General features: G+C 46.2%; 1 protein-coding gene across 2 annotated transcripts in view; it reads right to left on the bottom strand.

Moving 5' to 3' along the window:
- LOC135056662 (alpha-2-macroglobulin-like) overlaps positions 1 to 26,105 on the bottom strand; it is a 644,880-nt gene that overhangs the window by 370,963 nt on the left and 247,812 nt on the right. For both annotated transcript variants that reach the window (XM_063962106.1, XM_063962105.1), the window contains exons 13-14: positions 16,813 to 16,885; positions 6,009 to 6,154 (exon numbers count right to left, since the gene is read on the bottom strand). In XM_063962106.1, the coding sequence (XP_063818176.1) occupies positions 6,009 to 6,154; positions 16,813 to 16,885 (219 nt within the window). The remainder of the gene's footprint in view (positions 1 to 6,008; positions 6,155 to 16,812; positions 16,886 to 26,105) is intronic.

The raw sequence follows: 26,105 nt of genomic DNA on the forward strand, positions 1-26,105 counted from the left end.
ACCGGTAAATCTTTTTCTCGTAGTCCGTAGAGGATGCTGGGGACTCCGTAAGGACCATGGGGATAGACGGGCTCCGCAGGAGACATGGGCACTTTAAGAAAGACTTTAGATCTGGGTGTGCACTGGCTCCTCCCTCTATGCCCCTCCTCCAGACCTCAGTTAGAGAAACTGTGCCAAGAGGAGACGGACAGTACGAGGAAAGGATTTTTGTTAATCCAAGGGCAAGATTCAAACCAGCCACACCAATCACACCGTATAACTTGTGATAAACTACCCAGTTAACAGTATGAAACAACATAGCATCAGCTCAAGACGGTTGCAACTATAACATAACCCTTATTTAAGCAATAACTATATACAAGTATTGCAGAAGTAGTCCGCACTTGGGACGGGCGCCCAGCATCCTCTACGGACTACGAGAAAAAGATTTACCGGTAGGTTTAAAATCGTATTTTCTCTTACGTCCTAGAGGATGCTGTGGACTCCGTAAGGACCATGGGGATTATACCAAAGCTCCCAAACAGGCGGGAGAGTGCGGATGACTCTGCAGCACCGATTGAGCAAACATGAGGTCCTCCTCAGCCAGGGTATCAAACTTACAGAACTTTGCAAAGGTGTTTGAACCCGACAAAGTAGCAGCTCGGCACAGCTGTAGTGCCGAGACCCCTCGGGCAGCCGCCCAAGAAGAGCCCACTTTTCTAGTGACCGATTTAGGTAACGGCAATCCAGCCGTAGAATGCGCTTGCTGAATTGTGTTACTGATCCAGCGAGCAATAGTCTGCTTTGAAGCAGGGGCACCAATCTTGTTGGTCGCATACAGGATAAACAGTGCTTCTGTTTTTCTGACTCTAGCCGTTCTGGCCACGTAAATTTTCAAAGCCCTGACCACATCAAGTGACTCGGAATCCTCCAAGTCACGCGTAGCCACAGGCACCACAATAGGTTGGTTCATATGAAAGGATGAGACCACTTTTGGCAGGAATTGAGGACGGGTCCGCAATTCCGCTCTATCCATATGGAAAACCAGATAGGGGCTTTTATGTGACAAAGCCGCCAATTCCGACACTCGCCTAGCCGAAGCCAAGGCTAATAACATGACCACCTTCCAAGTGAGATATTTCAACTCCACCGTTTTAAGTGGTTCAAACCAGTGTGACTTAAGGAAACTTAACACCACGTTAAGGTCCCAAGGCGCCACCGGAGGTACAAAAGGAGGCTGAATATGCAGCACTCCCTTCACAAAAGTCTGAACTTCTGGGATAGAAGCCAATTCTTTTTGAAAGAAAATGGATAGGGCCGAAATCTGAACCTTAATGGAACCTAATATTAGGCCCAAATTCACTCCAGTCTGTAGGAAGTGAAGGAAACGGCCCAGATGGAATTCTTCCGTAGGAGCATTCCTGGCCTTACACCAAGAAACATATTTTCGCCATATACGGTGATAATGTTTAGATGTCACGTCCTTCCTAGCCTTTATCAGCGTAGGAATGACCTCATCCGGAATGCCTTTCTCCGCTAGGATCCGGCGTTCAACCGCCATGCCGTCAAACGCAGCCGCGGTAAGTCTTGGAATAGACAGGGCCCCTGTTGTAACAGCTCCTGTCTTAGAGGAAGAGGCCACGGATCTTCTATGAGCATTTCCTGTAGATCCGAATACCAGGTCCTTCGTGGCCAATCTGGAACAATGAGGATTGTTCTCACTCCTCTTTTTCTTATTATTCTCAACAGCTTGGGTATGAGAGGAAGAGGAGGAAATACATAGACTGACTGGAACACCCACGGTGTCACTAGGGCGTCTACAGCTACTGCCTGACGGGTCTCTTGACCTGGCGCAATACCGCTGTAGCTTTTTGTTGAGGCGGGACGCCATCATGTCTATCTGTGGCAGTCCCCACCGACTTGTAATCTGTGCAAAGACTTCCTGATGAAGTCCCCACTCTCCAAGATGTAGGTCGTGTCTGCTGAGGAAGTCTGCTTCCCAGTTGTCCACTCCCGGAATGAACACTGCTGACAGTGCACTTACATGATTCTCCGCCCAGCGAAGAATTCTGGTGGCTTCCGCCATCGCCACTCTGCTCCTTGTGCCGCCTTGGCGGTTTACATGAGCAACTGCGGTGACGTTGTCTGACTTGATCAGAACTGGTTGGTCGCGAGGTAAGGTCTCCGCTTGACATAGGGCGTTGTATATGGCCCTTAGTTCCAGGATGTTGATGTGAAGACAAGTCTCTTGACTTGACCAAAGACCCTGGAAATTTCTTCCCTGTGTGACTGCTCCCCAACCTCGGAGGCTCGCGTCCGTGGTCACCAGGATCCAGTCCTGAATGCCGAACCTGCGGCCCTCTAGGAGGTGAGCACTCTGCAGCCACCACAGGAGTGATACCCTGGCCCTGGGGGATAGGGTGATCAACTGATGAATCTGTAGATGTGACCCGGACCACTTGTCCAGTAGGTCCCATTGGAAAGTCCTCGCATGGAACCTGCCGAAGGGAATGGCCTCGTATGATGCCACCATCTTTCCCAGGACTCGAGTGCAGTGATGCACTGACACCTGTCTTGGTTTCAATAGGTTCCTGACCAGCGTAATGAGTTCCTGGGCCTTTTCTATCGGAAGATAAACCCTTTTCTGGTCCGTGTCCAGAATCATGCCCAAGAAGGTCAGACGAGTCGTAGGAACCAACTGTGACTTCGGGATATTGAGAATCCAGCCGTGTTGTTGTAACACTTTCAGTGAAAGTGATACGCTGTTCAGAAACTGCTCTCTTGATCTCGCTTTTATGAGGAGATCGTCCAAGTACGGGATAATTGTGACACCTTGCTTTCGCAGGAGCACCATCATTTCCGCCATTACCTTGGTGAAAATTCTCGGGGCCATGGAAAGACCAAACGGCAACGTCTGAAATTGGTAATGACAATCCTGTACCGCAAATCTGAGGTACGCCTGATGTGGTGGATAAATGGGAACATGAAGGTATGCATCCTTTATGTCCAGAGTTACCATAAAATCCCCCCTTCCAGGCTGGCGATGACCACTCTTAGCGATTCCATCTTGAACTTGAACCTTTTCAAGTATAGGTTCAGGGATTTTAAATTTAATATGGGTCTGACTGAACTGTCCGGTTTCGGGACTACAAACAGGATCGAGTAATATCCCCTTCCTTGTTGGAGCAGAGGCAACTTGACCACCACCTGTTGAAGATACAATTTTTGAATTGCATTTAACACTATCTCCCTTTCCTGGGGAGAAGATGGTAGGGCCGATTTGAAAAATCGGCGAGGAGGCACCTCTTCGAATTCCAGCCTGTAACCCTGAGAAACAATTTCTATTGCTCAGGGATCCACCTGTGAATGAACCCAGATGTAGCTGAAAACTCGAAGACGTGCCCCCACTGGGGCGGACTCCTTCAGTGGAGCCCCAGCGTCATGCGGTGGATTTTGTAGAGGCCGGGGAGGACTTCTGTTCCTGGGAACTAGCTGTGTTGTGCAGCTTCTTTCCTCTGCCCCTACCTCTGGCCATAAAGGACGCACCTCGCACTTTCTTGTTTCTTTGTGATCGAAAGGACTGCATTTGATAATGCGGTGCTCTCTTAGGCTGTGAGGGAATATAAGGCAAAAAATTTGATTTACTAGCTGTAGCTGTGGAGACCAGGTCCGAGAGACCGTCCCCAAACAATTCCTCACCCCTGTAAGGTAAAACCTCCATATGCCTTTTTGAGTTGGCATCACCTGTCCATTGCAGGGTCCATAGGATTCTTCTGGCAGAAATCGACATAGCGTTTATTCTAGAACCCATTAGACTAATGTCTCTTTGAGCATCTCTCATATATAGGACAGCATCTTTTATATGCCCCAGGGTCAATAAAATAGTATCCTTATCTAGGGTATCAATCTCCTCTGATAAGGTATCTGTCCATGCCGCTACAGCAATACAGACCCAGGCCGACGCAATTGCCGGTCTGAGTAAGGTACCAGAATGTGTGTAAATGGACTTCAGGGTAACCTCCTGCTTGCGGTCAGCAGGATCTTTGAGGGCAGCCGTATCCTGGGATGGCAGCGCTACCTTTTTGGATAAGCGTGTTAATGCTTTGTCCACCCTAGGGGAGGATTCCCATCGTATCCTGTCCGTTGGCGGGAAAGGATACGCCATAAGAATCCTTTTGGAAATCTGCAGTTTTTTGTCTGGAGATTCCCAAGCTTTTTCACATAACTCGTTCAGCTCGTGTGAGGGGGCAAAGGTTACATCAGGTTTCTTTCCCTTATACATATGCACCCTCATGTCAGGGACAGGGGGTTCCTCTGTGATGTGCAAAACATCTTTTATTGCAATAATCATATATCGAATAGATTTAGCCAACTTGGGCTGTAACTTTGCATCATCGTAGTCGACACTGGAGTCAGAATCCGTGTCTGTATCTGTGTCAACTATTTGGGATAGTGGGCGATTTTGAGACCCCGATGGTCCCTGCGACATAGGATCAGGCACGGGTTGACACCCTGACTGTCCCCTAGCTTCAGCTTTGTCTAATCTTTTGTGCAATGAGTTTACACTAGGATTTAAAACATTCCACATATCCATCCAGTCAGGTGTCGGCGTTGTCGATGGAGACACCACATTCATTTGCTCCCGCTCGTCTCTAGTATAGCCTTCTACCTCAGACATGTCGACACACGCGTACCGACACACCACACACTCAGGGAATCCTCTTACTGAAGACAGTTCCCCCACAAGGCCCTTTGGAGAGACAGAGAGAGAGTATGCCAGCACACACCCCAGCGCTATATGACCCAGGAAAAAACACAGTAAATTTATGTTTACCCAGTAGCGCTGTTATATATTATCTGCGCAGAATTATGTGCCCCCCCTCTTCTTTAAAACCCTTTTTTCTACCGTGGTATAAGCAGGGGAGAGTCCGGGGAGCTTCCTCTCAGCGGTGCTGTGGAGAAAAAATGGCGCTGGTGAGTGCTGAGGGAGAAGCCCCACCCCCTCGGCGGCGGGCTTCTGTCCCGCTCAAACAGTGTAAAATTAGCAGGGGCTCTTATATATATACAGTGCCCAGCTGTATATATATCCTTTTTGCCAAATAAGAGGTCTACATGCTGCCCAGGCCCCCCCCCCCCTGCGCCCTGCACCCTTACAGTGACTGCCGTATGTGAGGTGTATGGGAGCAATGGCGGACAGCTGCAGTGCTGTGCGTTACCTCAGTGAAGATCTTGAAGTTTTCTGCCGCCTCTGAAGTCTTCTTTTCTTCTCATACTCACCCGGCTTCTATCTCCGGCTCCGCGAGGGGGGCGGCGGCGCGGCTCTGGGATGGACGGCGAGGGTGTGACCTGCGTACCGATCCCTCTGGAGCTAATGGTGTCCAGTAGCCTAAGAAGCAGAGCCTTTCAACTCACAGAAGTAGGTCTGCTTCTCTCCCCTCAGTCCCTCGCTGCAGGGAGTCTGTTGCCAGCAGGCTCCCTGAAAATAAAAAACCTATCAAATATACTTTCTGTCAGGGAACTCAGGAGAGCTCCCTGAAAAGCACCCAGTCTCCTCTGGGCACAGTAGTAAACTGAGGTCTGGAGGAGGGGCATAGAGGGAGGAGCCAGTGCACACCCAGATCTAAAGTCTTTCTTAAAGTGACCATGTCTCCTGCGGAGCCCATCTATCCCCATGGTCCTTACGGAGTCCCCAGCATCCTCTAGGACGTAAGAGAAAAATAATTTCATATAATTATCAATGGATACATGGATTGCGGCAGTCACCATGATCATTTTAAATTGGGCAGCACCATACAAAGCTGGAGGCAGTCAACAAGGTCTATCTCTGGCAATGCCCAGTGACAGCAATAATCAGCTGGGTGGCTCATTACATATTGAGATATCCTGTATCGGTATCCACTGTATCTTTAGGGGTATTACCCTATGATAAATAATCCTTTAATGTCTTTTACTTTAATAATTTTCTTTTTCCATGTGATTTTCTCACCGTTATGAAGTAGTATGGTGTTGTCTATGTCTAATTTACTCACCTTGGTCTTGGAACAACCTGCAATGTTGTATATTGCTCTCCCTGCAATAGTCTCTCCTTTGGGCAATACAGAGAAAATAAGGATATGTACCGCAGGGAAAAGATCAGAATCTACATGGATCTGTATTGGGAAAGATCCATGCAGTGCTGCAAAGAGAGAAAATAAAATACATCAGACTCAACCTCGCATTGCTGTCTGTATAGTTCAATTATATCAATAAAGATCTCAGAGCAGAAATTGTGCTGTGTACTTATGTATTAACATACTGTATACAGTATACAGATAGGGTAGCTTTGACTGAGGGGAATTCATTTGTTTTTTAACCACTTGCCTGGCACTCACATATGTGATGCGACCAAAGCCAGGTGTCTGTCACCTGGCTTGGTTGCATCACATACATACAGTCCACCCGCTGCTTCCCCCATATTAAATGGAGGAAATCCATCCTGCACAAGTGCAGAACAGACTTCCTCCTGTAGCAGTGGCCCCCTGGTAGTGATGTGGCGGTGTCTGACCGCCGACATCACTCCCTAAATCACGCCCCAGAATGCCTTGCAAGCAGCATTCCGGGGAGCATGTGCCTGAAGTAAAAGTGCTGGGAGGAGAACATAGTTTATGATCAGTCCCCCCTGCACCACACTCCACTGCGCAGCCACTGCAATAAGGTGAGTGCGCGGGGCTAAACAGGGGGTAATTGGGGGTTGGTGATCACATGATAGGAGGGGGGGGGGGGTGTTAGGGTTGCCCCATAAATAGCTTTATTAGCTGGAAGGATTATATAATGAAAAAAATAAACAAAATTATTATTATTATTATTATTATTACTACATTTTATTTATAAGGCGCCACAAGTGTTTTGCAGCGCCGTACAAAGGGCATACAAGAGAACAGTACAGGGAGACAGAACAGTACAGTAAAAAATAATGAATATCAAGTACAGGTAACAAAGAGCACCACAACTCTCAATACACAATACAGCTTAGATGTAAGTAGCGAGGGAGTAATCAGCGTACTACTAGGGGCTGGCGGCCATAGATAGAGATGAGCCGTAACCAGCAGGAGAAAAAGCGGGTAAAGATGGTCGCTGAGTAGGAGAGTACTGTGAGTGAAATGTGAGGAGGGTCCTTCTCTGAGGAGCTAACAATCTAGTGGGAAGGGGCGACAGACAGATGACATGAGGTACAAGCAAGCGGGAGGTAGCCTGTTGGCAGGATGTAAGCAAAGCAGAGATGGTCAAGGCATGAGGCAGGGGAATGGAGGAGCAGCCTCAGGACTAGGTTATGCATCGGAAGGGTACGCTTTGATGAATAGGTGCGTTTTCAGTGCCCGTTTGAAAATGTCCAAGTTCGGGGAGAGTCTAATGGAGTGGGGGAGCGTGTTCCACTGAAGGGGTGCAGCACAGGCAATTCTTGAACTCGAGCATGGAAAGCAGTAACCAGGATAGAGGATAGGCGACGGTCACTGGCCGACCGCTGGGGGCGGGACTCGGAGGGAGTATAAAGGGAGAAGAGGTTTGATATGTAGGGAGCAGTGGAATTAGAGATGGCCTTGTATGTGAGGGAGAGGAGTTTGAAGAGGATTCTGTAGGGGAATGGGAGCCAGTGCAGATTTTGTTGAAGGGGAGTGGCAGAAGTGGAGCGGCGGGAGAGGGAGATAAGCCTAGCTGCGTAGTTGAGGACAGATTGGAGGGGAGCAAGATGGGAGTGAATGAGGCCAGTGAGGAGAATGTTTTAGTAGTCGAGCCGTGAGATGACCAGTGAGTGGATGATAAGTTTAGTTGCACTGTGGAAGAGACATGGCCTGATGCAAGCACTGTTACGTAGCTGGAACCGACACACATGGAGCTACACATGGGGAGGGGGGCAGTAACAGTTGGGGGCCAATTGACACTTGAGTGAGGGGGGCTCTGACACTTGGATCTATTATCACTAGAAGGGTGGGTGTAGGTAAAGCTGGGGATCTTTTGCTACTGAGGGTGCTATTTCTGATGGGGAGTGGGAAGTAGTTTTACAATGTGGGCCTATGGATACAGGGGATGAGGGGGGGGGGTGTAAAACTCCCCCTTAGTATATTTAAAAAAAATATATATATTTTATTAAAAATACCTTTTAAGCTTTTTTAAATTAAAAAAACCCGACAATTTCAGTTAAGTGAAAGGACAGTATTTCCAAAGTTTCAGGGCTTAACCGCCCCTTTTTTAAGGTGAATTAATTCACCTTGACAAAGGGGCAGTTAAGCCACGAAACGTTGTAAATGCTGTGATACTTTGAAATACACGTTATACATGTATAAGACTCCGAGTGCCGCTGCTGTCTTTGTCGTCTGGTATATATATATATATATATAGGGTTTATCTACAACAATTCATGGAAAATATAGAAAATGTCTGAATAGGTGTACCCGAGATGAGCGTCCTGGGTCCGTGACCTGTTTTTTTCCTGGACTTGTAACCTGAGAAGACGACCTGGCATAGGTCTGAAAGGTGCAACCCGAGTAACACCTAAATTAATTGATTGGCCAAAGACAGTAGCCCTTGGTGCCCACTACTTGCTGGAAGACCCGGGAATAATGCAGGTCTTCACCCGTGTGTGAAAGGGGTAGCCCCAGCTTCAACCTGTGCTCTGTGTCCCAGGTCTGAGCTGGGTAATTATGTCTGAAAGGGGCTTTATTCTTCTTCATACGAGCTGTTCCTCTTAGATCACCTCTTAGGTTCTGGGTGCTAAACATTGTTGTTGCTAATGTCTCATATTGGGCCCAGTGGTGCAAGCAGAAATATTTTCTTAGTGGAACTGATTGTGCCGAAAAATGGCCGTGGTCATGTCTCATGAGGGGACATGGCCACATGACACTAGGAGGAGTGGCTACATTACACTAGGGGTGTGGCCACACAGCACAGTCCCTTTTCTTTGCACTCTGGAGGCAAGGCTAGAAATTAGAGATGTGCAACGGGCACTTTTCGTGTTTGGTTTTGGAACTGGATCGCCGCTCATGTTTTGGATCTGGATTGGTTTTGCCAAAACCACCCTTTCGTGTTTTGGTTTTGGATCTGGATGATTTTTTTTGGAGGGGGAAATAAAAAATAGCTAAAATCACAGAATTTGGGGGTAATTTTGATCCTACGGTATTATTAACCTCAATAACATTCATTTTCACTCATTTCCAGTCTATTCTGAACCCCTCACACCTCATAATATTATTTTTAGGCCTAAAAGTTGCACCTAGGTAGGTGTATGACTAAGCTAAGCTACACAAGTGTGCGGCACAAACACCTGGCCCATCTAGGAGTGGCACTGCAGTGGCAGACAGGATGGCACTTAAAAAAACTAGTCCCCAAACAGCACATCATGCAAAGAAGTAAAAGAGGTGCAATGAGGTAGCTATATGACTAAGCTAAGCGACACAAGTGTGCGGCACAAACACCTGACCCATCTAGGAGTGGCACTGCAGTGGCAGACAGGATTGCACTTAAAAAAAACTAGTCCCCAAACAGCACATCATGCAAAGAAGAAAAAGAGGTGCAATGAGGTATCTGTATGACAAAGCTAAGCGACACAAGTGTGCGGCACAAACACCTGGCCCATCTATGAGTAGCACTGCAGTGGCAGACAGGATGGCTCTTTAAAAAAACTAGTCCCCAAACAGCACATCATGCAAAGAATTATAAAAGGTGCAATTAGGTATCTGTATGACTAAGCTAAGCAACACAAGTGGGCGGCACAAACACCTGGCCCATCTAGGAGCGGCACTGCAGTCCCACTGCACTAAAGGCGGATACCGGACACATGTCTAACAACAACATTGCTGTCAAGTCCTCAGTTATCCGCTGTGCAACAGGATGACTGCTGTCATATTTCACCTTCCTCGCAAAGGACTGTTGGACAGTAATTTGCTTAGTTGAAGTAGTACAAGTGGTCTTCCGACTTTCCTCTGGGATGACGATCGACTCCCAGCAGCAACAACAGCAGCGGCAGCAGCAGCAGTAGGCGGAAGCGGTTCTTGATCTTTCCCTATTTTATCCTCCAAATTTTTGTTCTCCATTATTTTTCTGGAGTTATATAACAAAATGCAGCACAGGAGAGCGTACCTCTACGCCACAGGGCAAACCCTGTAAAAATTATTTGGATTAAATATTAATAACCCCTTTATTTGGAGTAAATAATATACAGCACCACTGAACTTATATGGCAGCACCACTGGACTGGACTTATACGGCAGTATCACTGGACTTATATGGCAGTACCACTGGACATATATAGCAGTATCACTGGCCACATATGGCAGTACCACTGGACTGGATTTATACGGTAGTACCACTGGATTATACGGCAGTACTGCTGGACATACACGGCAGTATCACTGGACATATACGGCAGTATCACTGGATTTATACGGCAGTACCACTGGACATATACGGCAGTATCACTGGGCTTATATGGCAGTACCCCTAGAAATATATGGCAGTACCCCTGGACTTATGCAGCTGCACTACTGTACTGGACTTATACGGCAGTACCCCAAGACTTATATGGCAGTACCCCATGACTTATATGGCAGTACCCCTGTACTTATACAGCTGCACCACTGTACTGGACATATACGGCAGTACCCCAAGACTTATATGGCAGTACCCCTGAACTTATACAGCTGCACAACTGTACTGTACTTATACGGCAGTACCCCAAGACTTATACGGCAGTACCCCAAGCCTTATACGGCAGTACCACTGGACATATACGGCAGTATCACTGGACATATACGGCAGTATCACTGGAAATATACAGCAGTACCACTGGACATATACGTGAGCATCACTGAAATTATACGGCAGTACCCCTAGACTTATACGACAGTACCCCTGAACTTATACAGCTGCACCACTGTACTGGACTTATACGGCAGTACCCCAAGACTTATACGGCAGTACCCCTAGACTTATACGGCATGTACCCTTAGACTTATACAGCTGCACCACTGTACTGGACTTATACGCCAAAACCCCAAGACTTATATGGCAGTACAGCTGCACCACTGTACTGGACTTATACAGCAGTACCCCAAGACTTATACAGCAGCACCCCTGGGCTTATATGGCAGCACAGGGACACCACCACTGTACTGATGCAGGACAACACATCACCACTGCAATGGACTAAACTTATTCAGCAACACTGGACATATGGCAGCAGAGGACACCACCACTATGACTGGACTGATGCAGCACAAGACACTACCACTGTACAGATGCAGGACAACACAGCACAACTGCACTGGACTTATACAGCTACACTGGACATATGGCAGCAGAGGACACCACCACTGTGACTGGACTGATGCAGCATAAGACACTACACTGGACTGAGCAGCACAAGACAACACTGGAATCGCCACCCCACTTTCCGGCTCAGACACTGAGGACAGAGACACGTCCTCTCGCTACACTCTCGAATTCCGGAGTGAAAATGGTGGCGACGTGTGGCTCCTTATATAGAATATAAAACCTGCGAGAATCCGACAGCGGGATGATGACGTTTTGCCTCGTTCTGATTTCCGAGTCTGGTGGGAAGTCCCAAGCCTGGTTCGGATCCAGGCTCGGGATGTGAAGTTCAGTAGGGTTCGGTTCTCTGAGAACCGAACCCGCTCATCTCCTAGAGATGTGCACCGGACACTTTTCGGGTTTTGTGTTTTGGTTTTGGATCTGGATCTCCGTTCGTGTTTTGGATCTGGATTGGTTTTGCCAAAACCACCCTTCTGGGTTTTGGTTTTGGATCTAGATTTTTTTTTTTTTTACATAAAAACAGCTAAAATCACAGAATTTGGTTGTTGTTTTTTTTTATCCTACAGTATGATTAACCTCAATAAAATTAATTTCCACTCATTACCAGTCTATTCTGAACACATCACACCTCACAATATTGTTTTTAGGCCAAAAGGTTGCACCGAGGTAGCTGGATGACTAAGCTAGTAGCTGGATGACTAAGCTAAGCGACACAAGTGGGTGGCACAAACACGTGGCCCATCTAGGAGTGGCACTGCTGTGGCAGACAGGATGGCAGTTTTAAAAACTAGGTCCAAATAAGCACATAATGCAAAGAAAAAAAAAGAGGTGCAAGATGGAATTGTCTTGGGCCCTCCCACCCACCCTTATGTTGTTTAAACAGGACATGCACAGTTTAATAAACCCATAATTTCAGCGACAGGTGGTCCCCCTGGAAAAAGCTTGGCAAGTTCTCTGAATCATAGCTAGCTACAAACATATTACCTCCATATTTGATGACTTTTCACATTATGAGGAGAGGCAAGAGGAAGAGGACAGTGTCAAGAAGGTGATTCAAAATTAGAGAGGCACACGCAATCAGGAACAACACACAGGCTTTCATCTTGGCTCCTATCTTGGTGTGGAACAGAAAGGACTTTAACCAAGCAAATATATAATTACCACATTACTGGACAAATTGAAAAACTAGGGGCCAAAGCCTCCGAAATTTGTACCCCCTCAGTGGCGGATTTAGGGGGGGGGCACCAAGGCACGTGCCCCCCCTGTCATTTTTAGTGCAGACTGACATGCGGACGAGCGTCGGCATGTCAGTCTGCGGTCTCGTTTCCTCCCTGCTGTTAGGAGGGACACGGAGGGCACAGTGCGCGCCTCTCCTGTGTCCCTCCTGGGTCTCCGGCGGCCGCGGGTCTCATAAAGGAAGTGCCGTTCTGAGCACTTCCTTTATTACAGTGACCCGCGGCCGCCGGAGACACAGGAGGGACACAGGAGAGGCGTGTGCTATGCCCTCCGTGTCCCTCCTAACAGCAGGGGAGCGGGGGGAGCAGCGGCGGCGGCGGCGGAGGAAGGGGGGAATATCTGGCACTGGGGACATATCTGGCACTGGGGGCATATCTGGCACTGGGGGGGGGGGATATCTGGCACTGGGGGCATATGTGGCACTGGGGGGGGATATCTGGCACTGGGGGGAATATCTGGCACTGGGGGGATATCTGGCACTGGGGCATTGTCTGGCACTGGGGGCATATGTGGCACTGGGGGGGGGGAATATCTGGCACTGGGGCATATGTGGCACTGGGGGCATATATAGCACTGGGGGGGGGGCGATATCTGGCACTGGGGGCATATGTGGCACTGTCGGGGAATATCTGGCACTGGGGGTATATGTGTACCTGGCACATGGGGGGGGGGCTATATTTGGCACTGGGGGCATGTGAGTACCTGGCACCGTGGGGGAATATCTGGCACTGGGGACATATGTGGCACTGGGAGCACAGCCCTAGCAACAAGGACTACCTCCTAGCAACGAGCATGACACCCAGTGCATGAAACCCCTGGCAACGAGCATGACACCCAGTGCATGAAACCCCTGGCAACGAGCATGACACCCAGTGCATGAAACCCCTGGCAACGAGCATGACACCCTGAGCATGAAAACCCCTGGCACCGTGCATGGAACCAAGAGCATGAAACCCCTGGCAACGAGCATGACACCCAGTGCATGAAACCCCTGACAACGAGCAGGTATTTGAAAAGTAATTAGAAGCCTTACTGTAGGACTTAATGTGTAATGGGCATTACGGTGTGTGGCATAATGTATCACGGACATTGCGGTGTGTGTCATAATGTGTCACAGGCATTACGGTGTATGGTATACTATATCGCTGGCATTGTGATATGTGGTATAATGTCTCAGGGTCATTGCAGTGTGTGGCATAATATATCACGGACATTGCGGTGTGTGTCATAATGTGTCAGGCATTACGGTGTGTGGTATACTATATCACGGGCATTGTGGTATGTGGTATAATGTCTCAGGGTCATTGCAGTGTGGCATAATATATAACGGGCATTGCGGTGTGTGGCATAGGGTATAACGGGCATTGCGGTATGTGTCACAGGCATTACGGTGTATGGTATACTATATCACGGGCATTGTTGTATAATGTCTCAAGGTCATTGCAGTGTGTGGCATAATGTGTCACAGACATTGTATGTGCTATAATGTATCAGGGGCGGTGCAGTGTGTAGCATAATGTATAACGGGCATTGCGATTCCTGTCATAATGTGTCACAGGCATTACGGTGTGTGGCATAATGTGTCTGGGGCATTACAGTGTGTGCATATTGTGTCGTGCATTATTGTGTGTGGAATAATGTCTAAGGGCCATTGCAGTATGTGGAATAATGTATACTGGGCATTACTATAAGGAGGAAAAATGACAAATAATGTAAGGGGCATGAATCAGGATTATTTTTCTTTCCTGTGGTGGCCAACGTCTGGGCGTGCAGGTTGCAAAACTGGGGTATAAGGTAGTCTTTTCCTGCAATACCACGCCCATTCAAACGAAGCCACGCCCATTCCAACGAAGCCACGTCCCTTATGGTGCCCCCCCTGTAATTTTTTTCTGGATCCGCCCCTGTACCCCCTTCTCCATTTTCAGGGATTACGATAATCTCGGATTTAATGCTGAGAAGCTGAACCACCAGTCATGAACATAGGCCAAGGCCTTAGCCTTTTCTTCGTGTCGTGAATGGCATATTGCCAATTTTCTCATCAGATAATTTCTTTTTTTTTTTTGTTATTAATTTTTGCTTCTTGGATTGTATATGTCCTCTATGACATTGGGCATCAGCCTTAGCAGACGATGTTGTTGGAATTGCATCGTCAATGACATGACTGGTGGCAGCATCAGCTTCAGCAATAGTACTAGGAACTAGAAGTGGTTCCTGATATTTCACTATTTTTTTCTCCAAATGTTGTTCTCCATTTCACAGGACAGCGTCCCTTTATTATTATAGCACACAGAACAATGCCCCTTTATTTTTACAGCAAACAGAACAGTGCCCCAAGTCTGGAGTGAAAATGGCGGCGACACGCGGCTCCTTATATGGAATCCAAAACCCGTGAGAATCCGACAGTGGGATGATGACGTTTTGCCTCGTTCTGGGATCCGAGTATGGCAGGAAGTCCTGAGCCGGACTCGGTTCCCGGCTCGGATCGTGAAGTTCGGATCTTGGAGATCCGGACCCACTCATCTATAAAATAAGCCCCTAAGTGTCTTTAAGTGAAGGGATTGTAGCCTCTGAAAGTAGAGGGTCATGCACTTTTTTCCCAGCTGTTAAAGCACCTGCACTGACCAATCTGGTTTTTATAATGCCTGGAGAGCAAATAATAGAGTTACACTAAATGGCTCAGATTCTGGTGTAATGTTTAACGTGCACCTTGTAAAGATTTTTCTTCTTGACCCATGACAGACTATCTAGGAGTAAACTGTATCGTGCAGTCAGCAAAAACAGGCTTTGTAAATGAGGACCACAGTGTCTGGCCTTAAAAGTCACTCATGGTGTTTTCATTTGCACCTAGAGGCTTGTGGTTGTCACCTGCTACAGATTAATTATGTTTTCCTTTGGGAAAGAGAGACTGACGTTGAATGCTTAAATTTGAGATAAGGTCCTTAGAAGAAATGTAAAACAGCTGATTAATAGTCTTTGGAAAAATATTATTTATTCTAATGGTGCATTTCTGGAACATTTCTGTTGAGTTTGGAAGGTTAGAGGATCGATATGTCCTGTTAGGCATGTCCTCTTCAAAGCCTGGCTTACTACCTGTCACCAGGGCTGCCAAGAGAAATCCTTGGCCCCGGTACAACAACTTTCTAGCCCCCCCCCCACCCCCCACCCCCCCCTGGAGGGTGTGTGATCACAGCATACTGGGGACATGGCCACACCTCTTTGGGGGGGTGTCTAGCACATAAGAAGCACCCACTCACAGGAGCATGGCATGCCTCCCAGCCAGGGCAGTAGAGAGCCCAGGTACTTTTCAGGGGGCATGGCCTAATCACAGGAGGAATGGCCATGCACCCGTAGCAAAAAATATAGAATTTTTATTTTATTTTAAGCACTTCCCTGGCCACACTGCAATCCAGCATACAGCAGTGTTTGCTGGGCAGAGAAGAAAAGCTGCAGCTGCTGCATCCAGGTAAGAGGGGGGGTGGGGGACCTGGGCCCCCACTGGGCCAATCCATCAGTCCTGGGCCCAGGTAATTTGTACCCTCCCCTCCCCCTCTCTCGACGCCACTGCCTGTCACATGATTTCAAAGCAATCCACATGAAAAATGTTCTGCAGTCTTCCATGGCTGATGCCAACGATTATCCAGCATTGTGAAGTGAGGAGTTCTGACCAGTAACCAGCATGATTATTCAGAGGATACAGAGGAGGGAATTCCTATATAATGTACTATACGTAATAATATACTACATAGTTTATATACTGTACAAATGTGTCTTCTTACATCTTTGCTGTAGTCACGCTAAACAGCCCTTGAAGTCGCAACATGCTGTGACGGGATTTGGTAGTGCTGAGCATTTTTTGTGTGTGTTTTTTTCAGCGAAAATGCATCTTAGACACAAAGTAATGTAACAGTACACATGAGCAGCTTCTGCTGATTAAAATGATATGCAGCATGCCTATATTCTGTGTGTGTAATTGGTGCTCTATCTGCATCCGAAATGCCACGTTAGTGTTTTCCATGAAAACACTGTTCATAGCATTTTGTATGCAAATACAGTCACAGTCACACACAGAATATCATTTTAATCAGCAGCAAGCTGCTTGTGCGTCTTATTACATTAGTTTGCATCTAAGACGCATTTTAGCGATAATAAAACGCAGAAAAAAAAGGCGCTCGGCGCTACAGAGTCACAAGGCACTCGTGCATTATGTGTAAAGCAACTTGTAGCGCACAAAGCAAATATGTAAGAGGACACATCCTTATTTTACAATATACTGTGTGTGATTAATATACTCACTTGGGCTATTTGCTTGCTCTTTAAGGTTTAGTTTATATTGTTTGTAAGAAGTGATTCCCCCTTTAGACAGCAGCTTGGAAACAAAAAGAGAAAGTTAAATATTCTTTAATGGGAAACTAATGTAATTTAATAGCAGCCACGCAGATGTCAGAAAAATACTGTATACAGCGGGTAAAATAAGTATTGAACATTTTTCTCAGTAAATATATTTGTAATGGGGCTATTGTAATGACATTTTCACCGAATGTCTGCAACAACCCATGCAATCCACACATGCAAAGAAATCAAACCATAGATGTCCGCAAGAAATATCTCATGATGAGTTAAAGCAAAGCGCTCTCTCAAGAACTTCGCAACTTTATTGTTTCAAAACATACATTAGTTACATTAGTAACAAAAGTTACAGAAAGATTTCTAAACTTCTAAATATTCCAGTGAGTACGTCATAATCCAGAAGTGGAAAGAACATAATTCCACCATAAACCGGCCATGACTAGGTGCTCCTCGCAAGATTTCTGACAGAGGAGTTAATATAATTATCAGAAGAGTTGTCCAAGAGCCAAGGACCACTTGTGGAGAACTTCAGAAAGACCTGAGGAATTAGCAGGTACAATTGTTTCAATGAAAACAATAAGTAATATAGGGGCAGATGTATTAACCTGAAGAAGGCATAAGGAAGTGATAAACCAGTGATATGTGCAGGGTGATAAAGGCACCAGCCAATCAGCTCCAATATGTAAATTAACAGTTAGGATCTAATTGGCTGGTGCCTTTATCACCTTGCACATATCACTGGTTTATCACTTCCTTATGCCTTCTCCAGGTTAATACATCTGCCCCATAGTCTGGTCAGATGAGAATAAAATTTTACTCTTTGGATGTCATGATATACACCACGTTTGTCAGAAAGACCTGATGAATTAGCAGGTACAATTGTTTCAAAGAAAACAATAAGTAATATAGTCTGGTCAGATGAGAATAAAATTTTACTCTTTGGATGTCATGATGTCCACCACGTTTGGAGGAGAAATGGCACTGCACATCACCCCAAAAATACCATACCAACAATGAATTTTAGAGGTGAGAACATAATGGTGTGGGGCTGTTTTTCAGCATACGGTACTGGCATACTTCATATAACTGAAGGCAGGATGGATGGAAAAATACCAAGACATTCTTGATAAAAATCTGCTACCATCTACCAGGATGCTGAAGAGGAAACAAGGGTGGACATTTCAGCAAGACAATGATCCCAAACACACAGCCAAGGACACTCTCAATTAGTTTCAGAGAAAGAGAAAATAAAGCTGCTAGAATGGCCCAGCCAATCACCAGACTTGAATCCAATTGAAATTCTATGGAATGAACTAAAGATCAGAGTTCATAGAAGATGCCCATGGAGACTTCAAGATTTTAAGACGGTTCGTAAGGAAGAATGGGCCAAAATCACACCTGAGAAATGCATGCGACTAGTTTCTCCATACAGGAGGCATCTGGAAGCTGTTATTACCAACAAAGGCTTTTGTACAAAGTATTAAATAAATTTCAGTGAGTGTGTTCAATACTTTTTCCCTGTGTCATTTCACATTATTACACATAACTTAATTTATGGACATCTATGGTTTGATTTCTTTGCATGTGGGTTGTTGCTGACATTTGGTGAACATTTCATTACAGTGGCCCCAACAGAAATATATTTACTGAGAAAAATGTTGACGTGTTCAATCCTTATTTTACCCGCTGTGTCTAACCCTTATTGTTAGTAAGAATTAAAAATTGGATGGATGTTAATGACATTAATTGGTATTAGCTGAAACATTAACTTGTATATACCATCTTCAAGTGATCAACACAGAAAAATATATTTTGCCCACTAGCACAGGATATAGTATTGGTCTAATCGGCACAGTGGCCCTCTGTGTATTGCAATTAATTATTCAATTATTGGGGAGGTGCTACCACGGACACATGAAAAGATGAAACAAGCAAGAAGAGGAAATGAAATGTCCTATGTGGTGCACTAAGTAAACAATATATTAAAAGATAACATATTATGTTTTGTTTAATATCACTGTGCTACAGAATATATATAAAAAAGTGAAAATAAATGAAAAAGTTGATTGTGCAAAAAAAGTTAGAAATATGTGATTAAAATATGCTGTGCATTTAAACCTCCACTCAATGGGCGTCATTCAGTTCTTTAGAAAGGACATTGGACGTGATATATCATTTGAATACCGCCCAATGTCTCAATAAATATTATTTTCTAATGAGGTTTCGTATCTTTATACATTGGAGTGCCTTATTAATATATCCCAATTTGAATATGTTGTCACACTTGCTCATACAGTATATGAAGAACACCCTATGGCCCTCATTCCGAGTTGTTCTCTCGCAAGCTGCTTTTAGCAGCATTGCACGCGCTAAGCCGCTGCCTACTGGGAGTGAATCTTAGCTTATCAAAATTGCGAATGAAAGATTAGAAAAATTGCGAATAGACACTTCTTAACAGTTTCTGAGTAGCTCCACACTTACTCGGCAACTGCGATCAGTTCAGTCAGTTTCATTCCTGGTTTGACGTCACAAACACACCCAGCGTTCGGCCAGACACTCCTCCGTTTCTCCAGCCACTCCCGCGTTTTTCCCAGAAACGGTAGCGTTTTTTCGCACACACCCATAAAACGGCCAGTTTCCACCCAGAAACACCCACTTCCTGTGAATCACATTACGATCAACAGAACGAAGAAAAAACCTCGTAATGCCGTGAGTAAAATACCTAACAGCATAGCAAATTTACTTGGCACAGTCGCACTGCGGACATTGCGCATGCGCATTAGCGACTAATCGCTCCGTTGCTACAACAAAATAACGAGCGAACAACTCGGAATGACCACCTATATCAGATGGTATCTGGATGAAGTTACATCTATCAGCGGGTTAATACCATCCAATTACGCATCAGACTCCAATATTGGTAGATACAACTCGTGTTGTATTCTTAGCAGTATGCTATCAGAAGCACATACTTTAATATGCTGTCACGGTTGTTTCTAGGTGCATCAATGTAAAAAATGCTGTGAAACCTCCGAAACCGCCGTTTTCTGAGGTTTGACAGCATTCACCATATGCACCAAGCTACGGAAAGCAAACTTTCTAGAGCTTGGACCAATAGGCAATCTCATCTATAGATGGTGTTGCCCAATAGAAGTCCATGGTCTTCTCTTCGCAATGTTTCCTGAGAGTAAGATCCCTCGCAGTGTCGCCCAAGGCTCACACATGCACTGGCCAACAGACGCACATGTGCAGGACTCCTGGGTCATAAACCACCCAGTAGTATTATTGGGAGAGCTTTCCTTTGTGATTTTACTGCCACTTGTTTAAGCATATGAAATTACTAAGTGGCCAGATGCGCAATGCTTGATGCATCCCGCCCGAAGTTTCAACCAATCAGCTCCTGTTATTTTATAGGCTGTGATTGACAAATGACAGATAGGATTGGTTACTTTAGGGGAGATGTACTAAGCAGTTAAAAGAGTGGAGAAGTGAGCCAGTGGAGAAGTTGCCCATGGCAACCAATCAGCATTGAAGTAGCATGTTAGAATTTGCATACTATAAACTTATACAGAGCAGCTGATTGGTTGCCATGGGCAATGTCTCCACTGGCTCACTTCTCCACACTTTTCACTGCTTAATACATCTCCCACTTTATCTCTTTCCACTTTATATCAATCCAAGCTTTGAGACCTCTTCCCCCTAGGTCTTCAGGACACAGCCCTTTTTTGGTTCTCATCCTACTTATCTAATCGCTCTTTCAGTGTTCGTTTCTCTGATTCCACCTCCTCTTCGCTACCTCTCTCAGTTGGAGTACCGCAAGCCTCAGTCTTAGGTCCTCTGCTCTTCTCTATCTGTACCACATCTCTTGGCAAACTAATCAACTCTTTCGGATTTCAGTACCATCTGTATGCGGATGAAACCCAAATCTTCCTATCCTCCCCAGATTTGTCACCATCTGTTCTGGCCCGTGTCACTGAATGCCTTTCTGCCATTTCATCTTGGATGACATCTCGCCACCTCAAACTTAATATTTCCAAAATAGAATTAATTATATTTCTCATACGTCCTAGAGGATGATGGGGACGACATCAAGACCATGGGGTATAAACGGGATCCGCAGGAGACATGGGCACTCTAAAGACTTTTCATTGGGTGTTAACTGGCTCCTCCCTCTATGCCCCTCCTCCAGACCTCAGTTTTAGAAATGTGCCCAGGTCGACTGGATGCACTCTGAGGAGCTCTACTGAGTTTCTCTGAAAAGACTTATGTTAGGTTTTTTATTTTCAGGGAGATCTGCTGGCATCAGACTCCCTGCTTCGTGGGACTGAGGGGACAGAAGTAGGAACCAACTTCCTCAGAGTTTCATGGCTCTGCTTCTGGCTGACAGGAAACCATTAGCTCCTGAAGGGAACTGAACGCTAGCCGTGTCTAGATGCTCACTCCCACAGCATGCCGTCCCCCCTCACAGAGCCAGAAGTCAGAAGACAGGTGAGTATGAGAAGAATGATCTTCAATCAAGTAAGTGACGGCTAAAGGTACCGCGCGGCTGGCGGGAGCGCAGCGTGCCATGTTGCCCACACATACACAGGCACTGCAGGGTGCACGGCGTGAGGGGGGGGGGGAGTCCTGGGCAGCATGAAACCTATGGACACTGGCATAAATAAGGGGCATAAGTTTCTGAGGCACAGTCCTACCCCTGCCAGTATAAAAAATTACCTCATAAAAGCTGAGGAAGAGTGGAGCTTCCTCCTCAGTCAGCCAGCTCACTGCTCAGCGCCATTTTCTCTCTCTCTCCTCAGGCTGCAGAGACAAGGCTGGTCCTCCTCCACTACTGAACAAGTATCAGGGTGCAAAACAGGGGGGGCCACAGTGAATTTGGTGCTATATAATTGTGTTATTAACATTATAAAAGCGCTGAATGTCAGTGGGCATTTTGTGTTCACAGACATTGTGTTACTGGCGCTGGGTTGTGAACTGGCAAATCCCATCTGTGTCCCTCTGACAGATTTTACTGTGGGTCTGTCCCCCTATAAGTCCCGGAGTGTCTGTGGTGTGGTTCTGCAAGTGACATGTCTGTGGCAGGGAACTCTGTGGAGACACAGAGGTGTAATATGACACCAAGAGCCTGACTGGGTGAAAGGTTAGATGATAGTGTGAATCATATCAGTAAGAGGTTGGACTAAATCTCATACAGAAAATGAAAATAATCTGTTGAAGATGTGATTTTGAATAGTTCTGCCTTTCATCCACAGGGACCTTTATGGGTCACATACAAATTTGCACACATAGTACAAACTGATACTGACACGGACACTGATTCCTGTGTCGACACTAGTGATTCCAGGGGAATAGGTCCTAAGTTAGCAAAAAAAAAGCATTTAAAACATGTTTTAGCTATAAAGGTGGTGTTAGAAGTTACGAAGCCCCCTCTTTTACCACAAGGAGAGGGTTTACTTTAGTAAAGAAGTAATGTAATTTTCCCTCCACCTCAGGTCTGATTTAACCTGAAAAGAAATTTCAGATTCCCAAAAGGAATTCAGGCAGCTTACCTTTTTCCCAAAAAGGTGGGAGTCACCCTGCATTTTAGACTGGGCCCTGTCATAAAAGAGAAAAGGTGTTTCTCCCTGCGCCTGGAATGGCTTCACTTAAGGAGCCGACAGACCGCAAGTGAGTGAGGTGATTTATTGATGTGGCCAATGGGACACTACTCAGGCCTACCATTGTCTGTGAGTGGGTGAGTAGTGCTATTAAATAGTGGTCAGAAAACTTGTCATTAGACATTGACACAATAGATACTCTAACGTTAGGTCATATCAAAGATGCTGCTGCGTACTTACTAGAATCCATGAAATATAGTGGTTTCTTGGGATCAAGAACCGCTACCATGGCAGTATCAGCTCTGAAGGTGTTGTGGATTCACCAGTGGAATGCTGATGTAGATTCCAAAATAAAATATGGAGGCTCTCCCGTATAAAGGTGAGGCCTTGTTTGGTGATGGGCTGGATGCGTTAGTCTCGGTGGCTACCGGAGGTAAGTCGACATTCTTGCCTTATGCTCCTACACCGGCGAAAAAGACACATCACTCTCACATACAGTCCTTTCGGCCCAACAAATACAAAAAGGCCAAAGGTCTCCCCTTTTTTTGCAGGTAGGGGAAGGGGAAAAGGAAAGAAATCTGCAGCGTCTCCCGGATCGCAGGAGCAGAAGTCCTCCCCTGCTTCTGCCAAATCTGCAGCATAACGCTGGGGCTCCCTTGCGGGAGTACGCTCGGGTGGGAGCACGTCTGAAACTTTTCAGCCAAATCTGGATTCAATCTGGCCTGGACCAATGGGTCTTACAAATAGTGTCCCATGGGTACAAACTAGAGTTTCAAGACAGACCCCCATGCTGATTTTTCAAATCGACCTTGCCAGCTTCTCTTCCGGGAAGAGAGGCAGTAACAACGGCAATTCAAAAATTATGTCAGGATCAGGTCATTGTCCTGGTACCCTTGGCACAGTAAGGAGAAGGTTTTTTTTATTCAAGCCTCTTTATAGATCCGAAGCCGGATAGCTCGGTCAGACCGATTTTAAACCTGAAAATCTGAATCTCTACCTGAAAAGGTTCAAGTTCAAGATGGAATCCCTGAGGGTAGTGATTTCCAGTCTGGAAGAGGGGGACTTCATGGTGTCAGTAGACATAAAAGATGCTTACTTGTATGTTCCCATTTATCCACCTCACCAAGCTTATTTGAGATTCGCAGTACAGGATTGCCATTACCAGTTTCAGATGTTGCCGTTCGGACTCTCCATGGCACCGAGGGTATTCACCAAGGTGATGGCGGAGATGATGGTCCTCCTTCGTTAAAAAGGAGTCAATATAATTCCTTATCTGGAAGATCTCCTGATAAAGCGAGATCCAGGGAACAGTTGGTGCAGAACATCGCACTCTCCCAGTCAATACTCCAACAACACGGTTGGATCATGAATTTTCCAAAGTCGCAGTTGGAACCGACGACAAGATTGTCCTTTTTAGGGATGATACTGGACACAGAAGTACAGAGAGTATTTCTTCCAGTGGAAAAGGCTCTGGAAATCCAGAAAATGGTCAAACAAATATTGAAACCAACAAGCGTATTGATCCATCAATGCATTAGGTTGTTGGGGAAAATGGTAGCGGCAAACGAGGCCATACAGTTTGTCCGATTTCATGCCAGAGTATTCCAGTGGGACCTGTTGGACAAGTGGTCCGGATGCCACCTACACATACACCGGAAAATAATCCAGTCCCCCAAAGCCAGGATTTCGCTCCTTTGGTGGCTACACAGTTCTCACCTACTAGAGGGATGCAGGTTTGGGATTCACGACTGGGTCCTAATAACCACAGATGCAAGTCTCCGAGGCTGGAGAGCTGTCACACAGGGGGAGAGCTTCCAAAGAAACTGATAAAGTCAGGAAGCCTGCCTTCACATAAACGTTCTGGAATTGAGAGCCATTTACAATGGCCTTCTACAAGCGGTACATCTTCTTCAAGATCCCGTGCAGATCCAGTCGGACAATGTAACAGCAGTCGCGTACATTAACAGGCAAGGCGGAACGAAAAGCAGAGCGGCAATGGCAGAGGTGACAAGGATTCTACTCTGGGCAGAAAGACATGTTAGAGCTCTGTCAGCAATTTTCATTCCGGGAGTGGACAACTGGGAAGAAGACCTCCTCAGCAGACACGATCTCCATCCAGGAGAGTAGGGCCTCCACCAAGAAGTCTTCGCAGAGGTGATGAGTCTTTGGGGAGTTCCTCAAGTAGACATGATGGCATCTCGTCTAAACAAGAAGCTTCAGAGATATTGTTCCAGGTCGAGAGACCCTCAAGCAATAGCAGTGGACACACTGGTGACCCAGTGGGTGTTTCGGTCGGTATATGTTTTCCCTCCACTTCCACTGATTCCAAAAGTTCTCAAAATAATAATAAGAACAAGAGTTTGAGCATTCTTCATTGCCCCAGACTGGCCAAGGAGGGCTTGGTATCCAGATCTTCAGGAGTTGCTCATAGAAGATCCTCGGCTTCTTCCTTCTCAAGAGGACCTACTACAGCAGGGGCTGTGTGTGTATCAAGACTTACCGCGGCTACGTTTGACAGCATGGCTGTTGAGCGTCGGATCCTAGCCTGAAAGGGTATTCCCAAGGAAGTCATCCCAACTCTTATTCAGGCAAGGAAAGGAGTAACGTCTAAACATTAGCACCGTATTTGGAGAAAATATGTGTCTTGTTGTGAATCCAAGAAGGCTCCTACGGAAGAGTTTGAGTTGGGACGTTTTCTCCATTTTCTGCAGGCTGATGTGGATGCGGGCCTTAGATTGGGGTCAATCAAGGTCCAGATTTCGGCCTTATAAGTTTTCTTTCAAAAACAATTGGCCTCCTTTCCAGAAGTTCAGACGTTCGTGAAAGGGGTTCTGCACATCCAGCCTCCATTTGGGCCTCCAGTGGCACCATGGGACCTTAATGTGGTGTTGCAGTTCCTTCAATCGGGTTAATATGAGCCTCTACAAGAAATAGAGTTGAAGTTTCTCACTTGGAAAGTAGTGATGCTTTTGGCATTGCCATCCGCAAGGCTGGTGTCTGAAATGGGGGCCTTGTCCCACAAGAGCCCTTACCTGATCTTCCATGATGATAGGGCAGAGTTGAGAACTCGTCAACATTTTCTTCCAAAGGTGGTTTCCTCTTTCCACATAAACCAACCTATTATGGTGCCAGTTGCTACTGACACGTTCGCTGAGTCAAAGTCTCTAGATGTGGTTAGAGCTTTGAAGATTTATTTCTCTAGAACAGCTCGAATACGGAAAACAGAGGTCTTGTTTGTCCTGTATGATCCCAACAAGATTGGGTGCCCTGCTTCCAAGCAGACTATTACGCACTGGATCAGAGGTACGATTCAGCAAGCTCACTCTACGGCTGGATTGCCGATACCGATGTCGGTGAAGGACCATTCTACTAGGAAGGTGGGCTCCTCCTGGGCAGCTGCCCGGGGGGTCTCGGCATTACAACTTTGCCGAGCAGCTACTTGGTCAGGGTCAAACACATTTGCAAAATTCTACAAGTTTGACACCTTGGCCGATGAGGATCTAAACTTTGGTCAATCGGTGCTGCAGGGTCATCCGCACTCTCCCGCCCGTACTGGAGCTTTGGTACAGACCCCATGGTCTTGATGTCATCCCCAGCATCCTCTAGGACGTATGAGAAAATAGGATTTTGATAACCTACTGG

This window comes from Pseudophryne corroboree, chromosome 3 (genome assembly GCF_028390025.1).
Source record: "Pseudophryne corroboree isolate aPseCor3 chromosome 3, aPseCor3.hap2, whole genome shotgun sequence".
Classification (NCBI taxonomy): Eukaryota; Metazoa; Chordata; class Amphibia; order Anura; family Myobatrachidae; genus Pseudophryne; species Pseudophryne corroboree.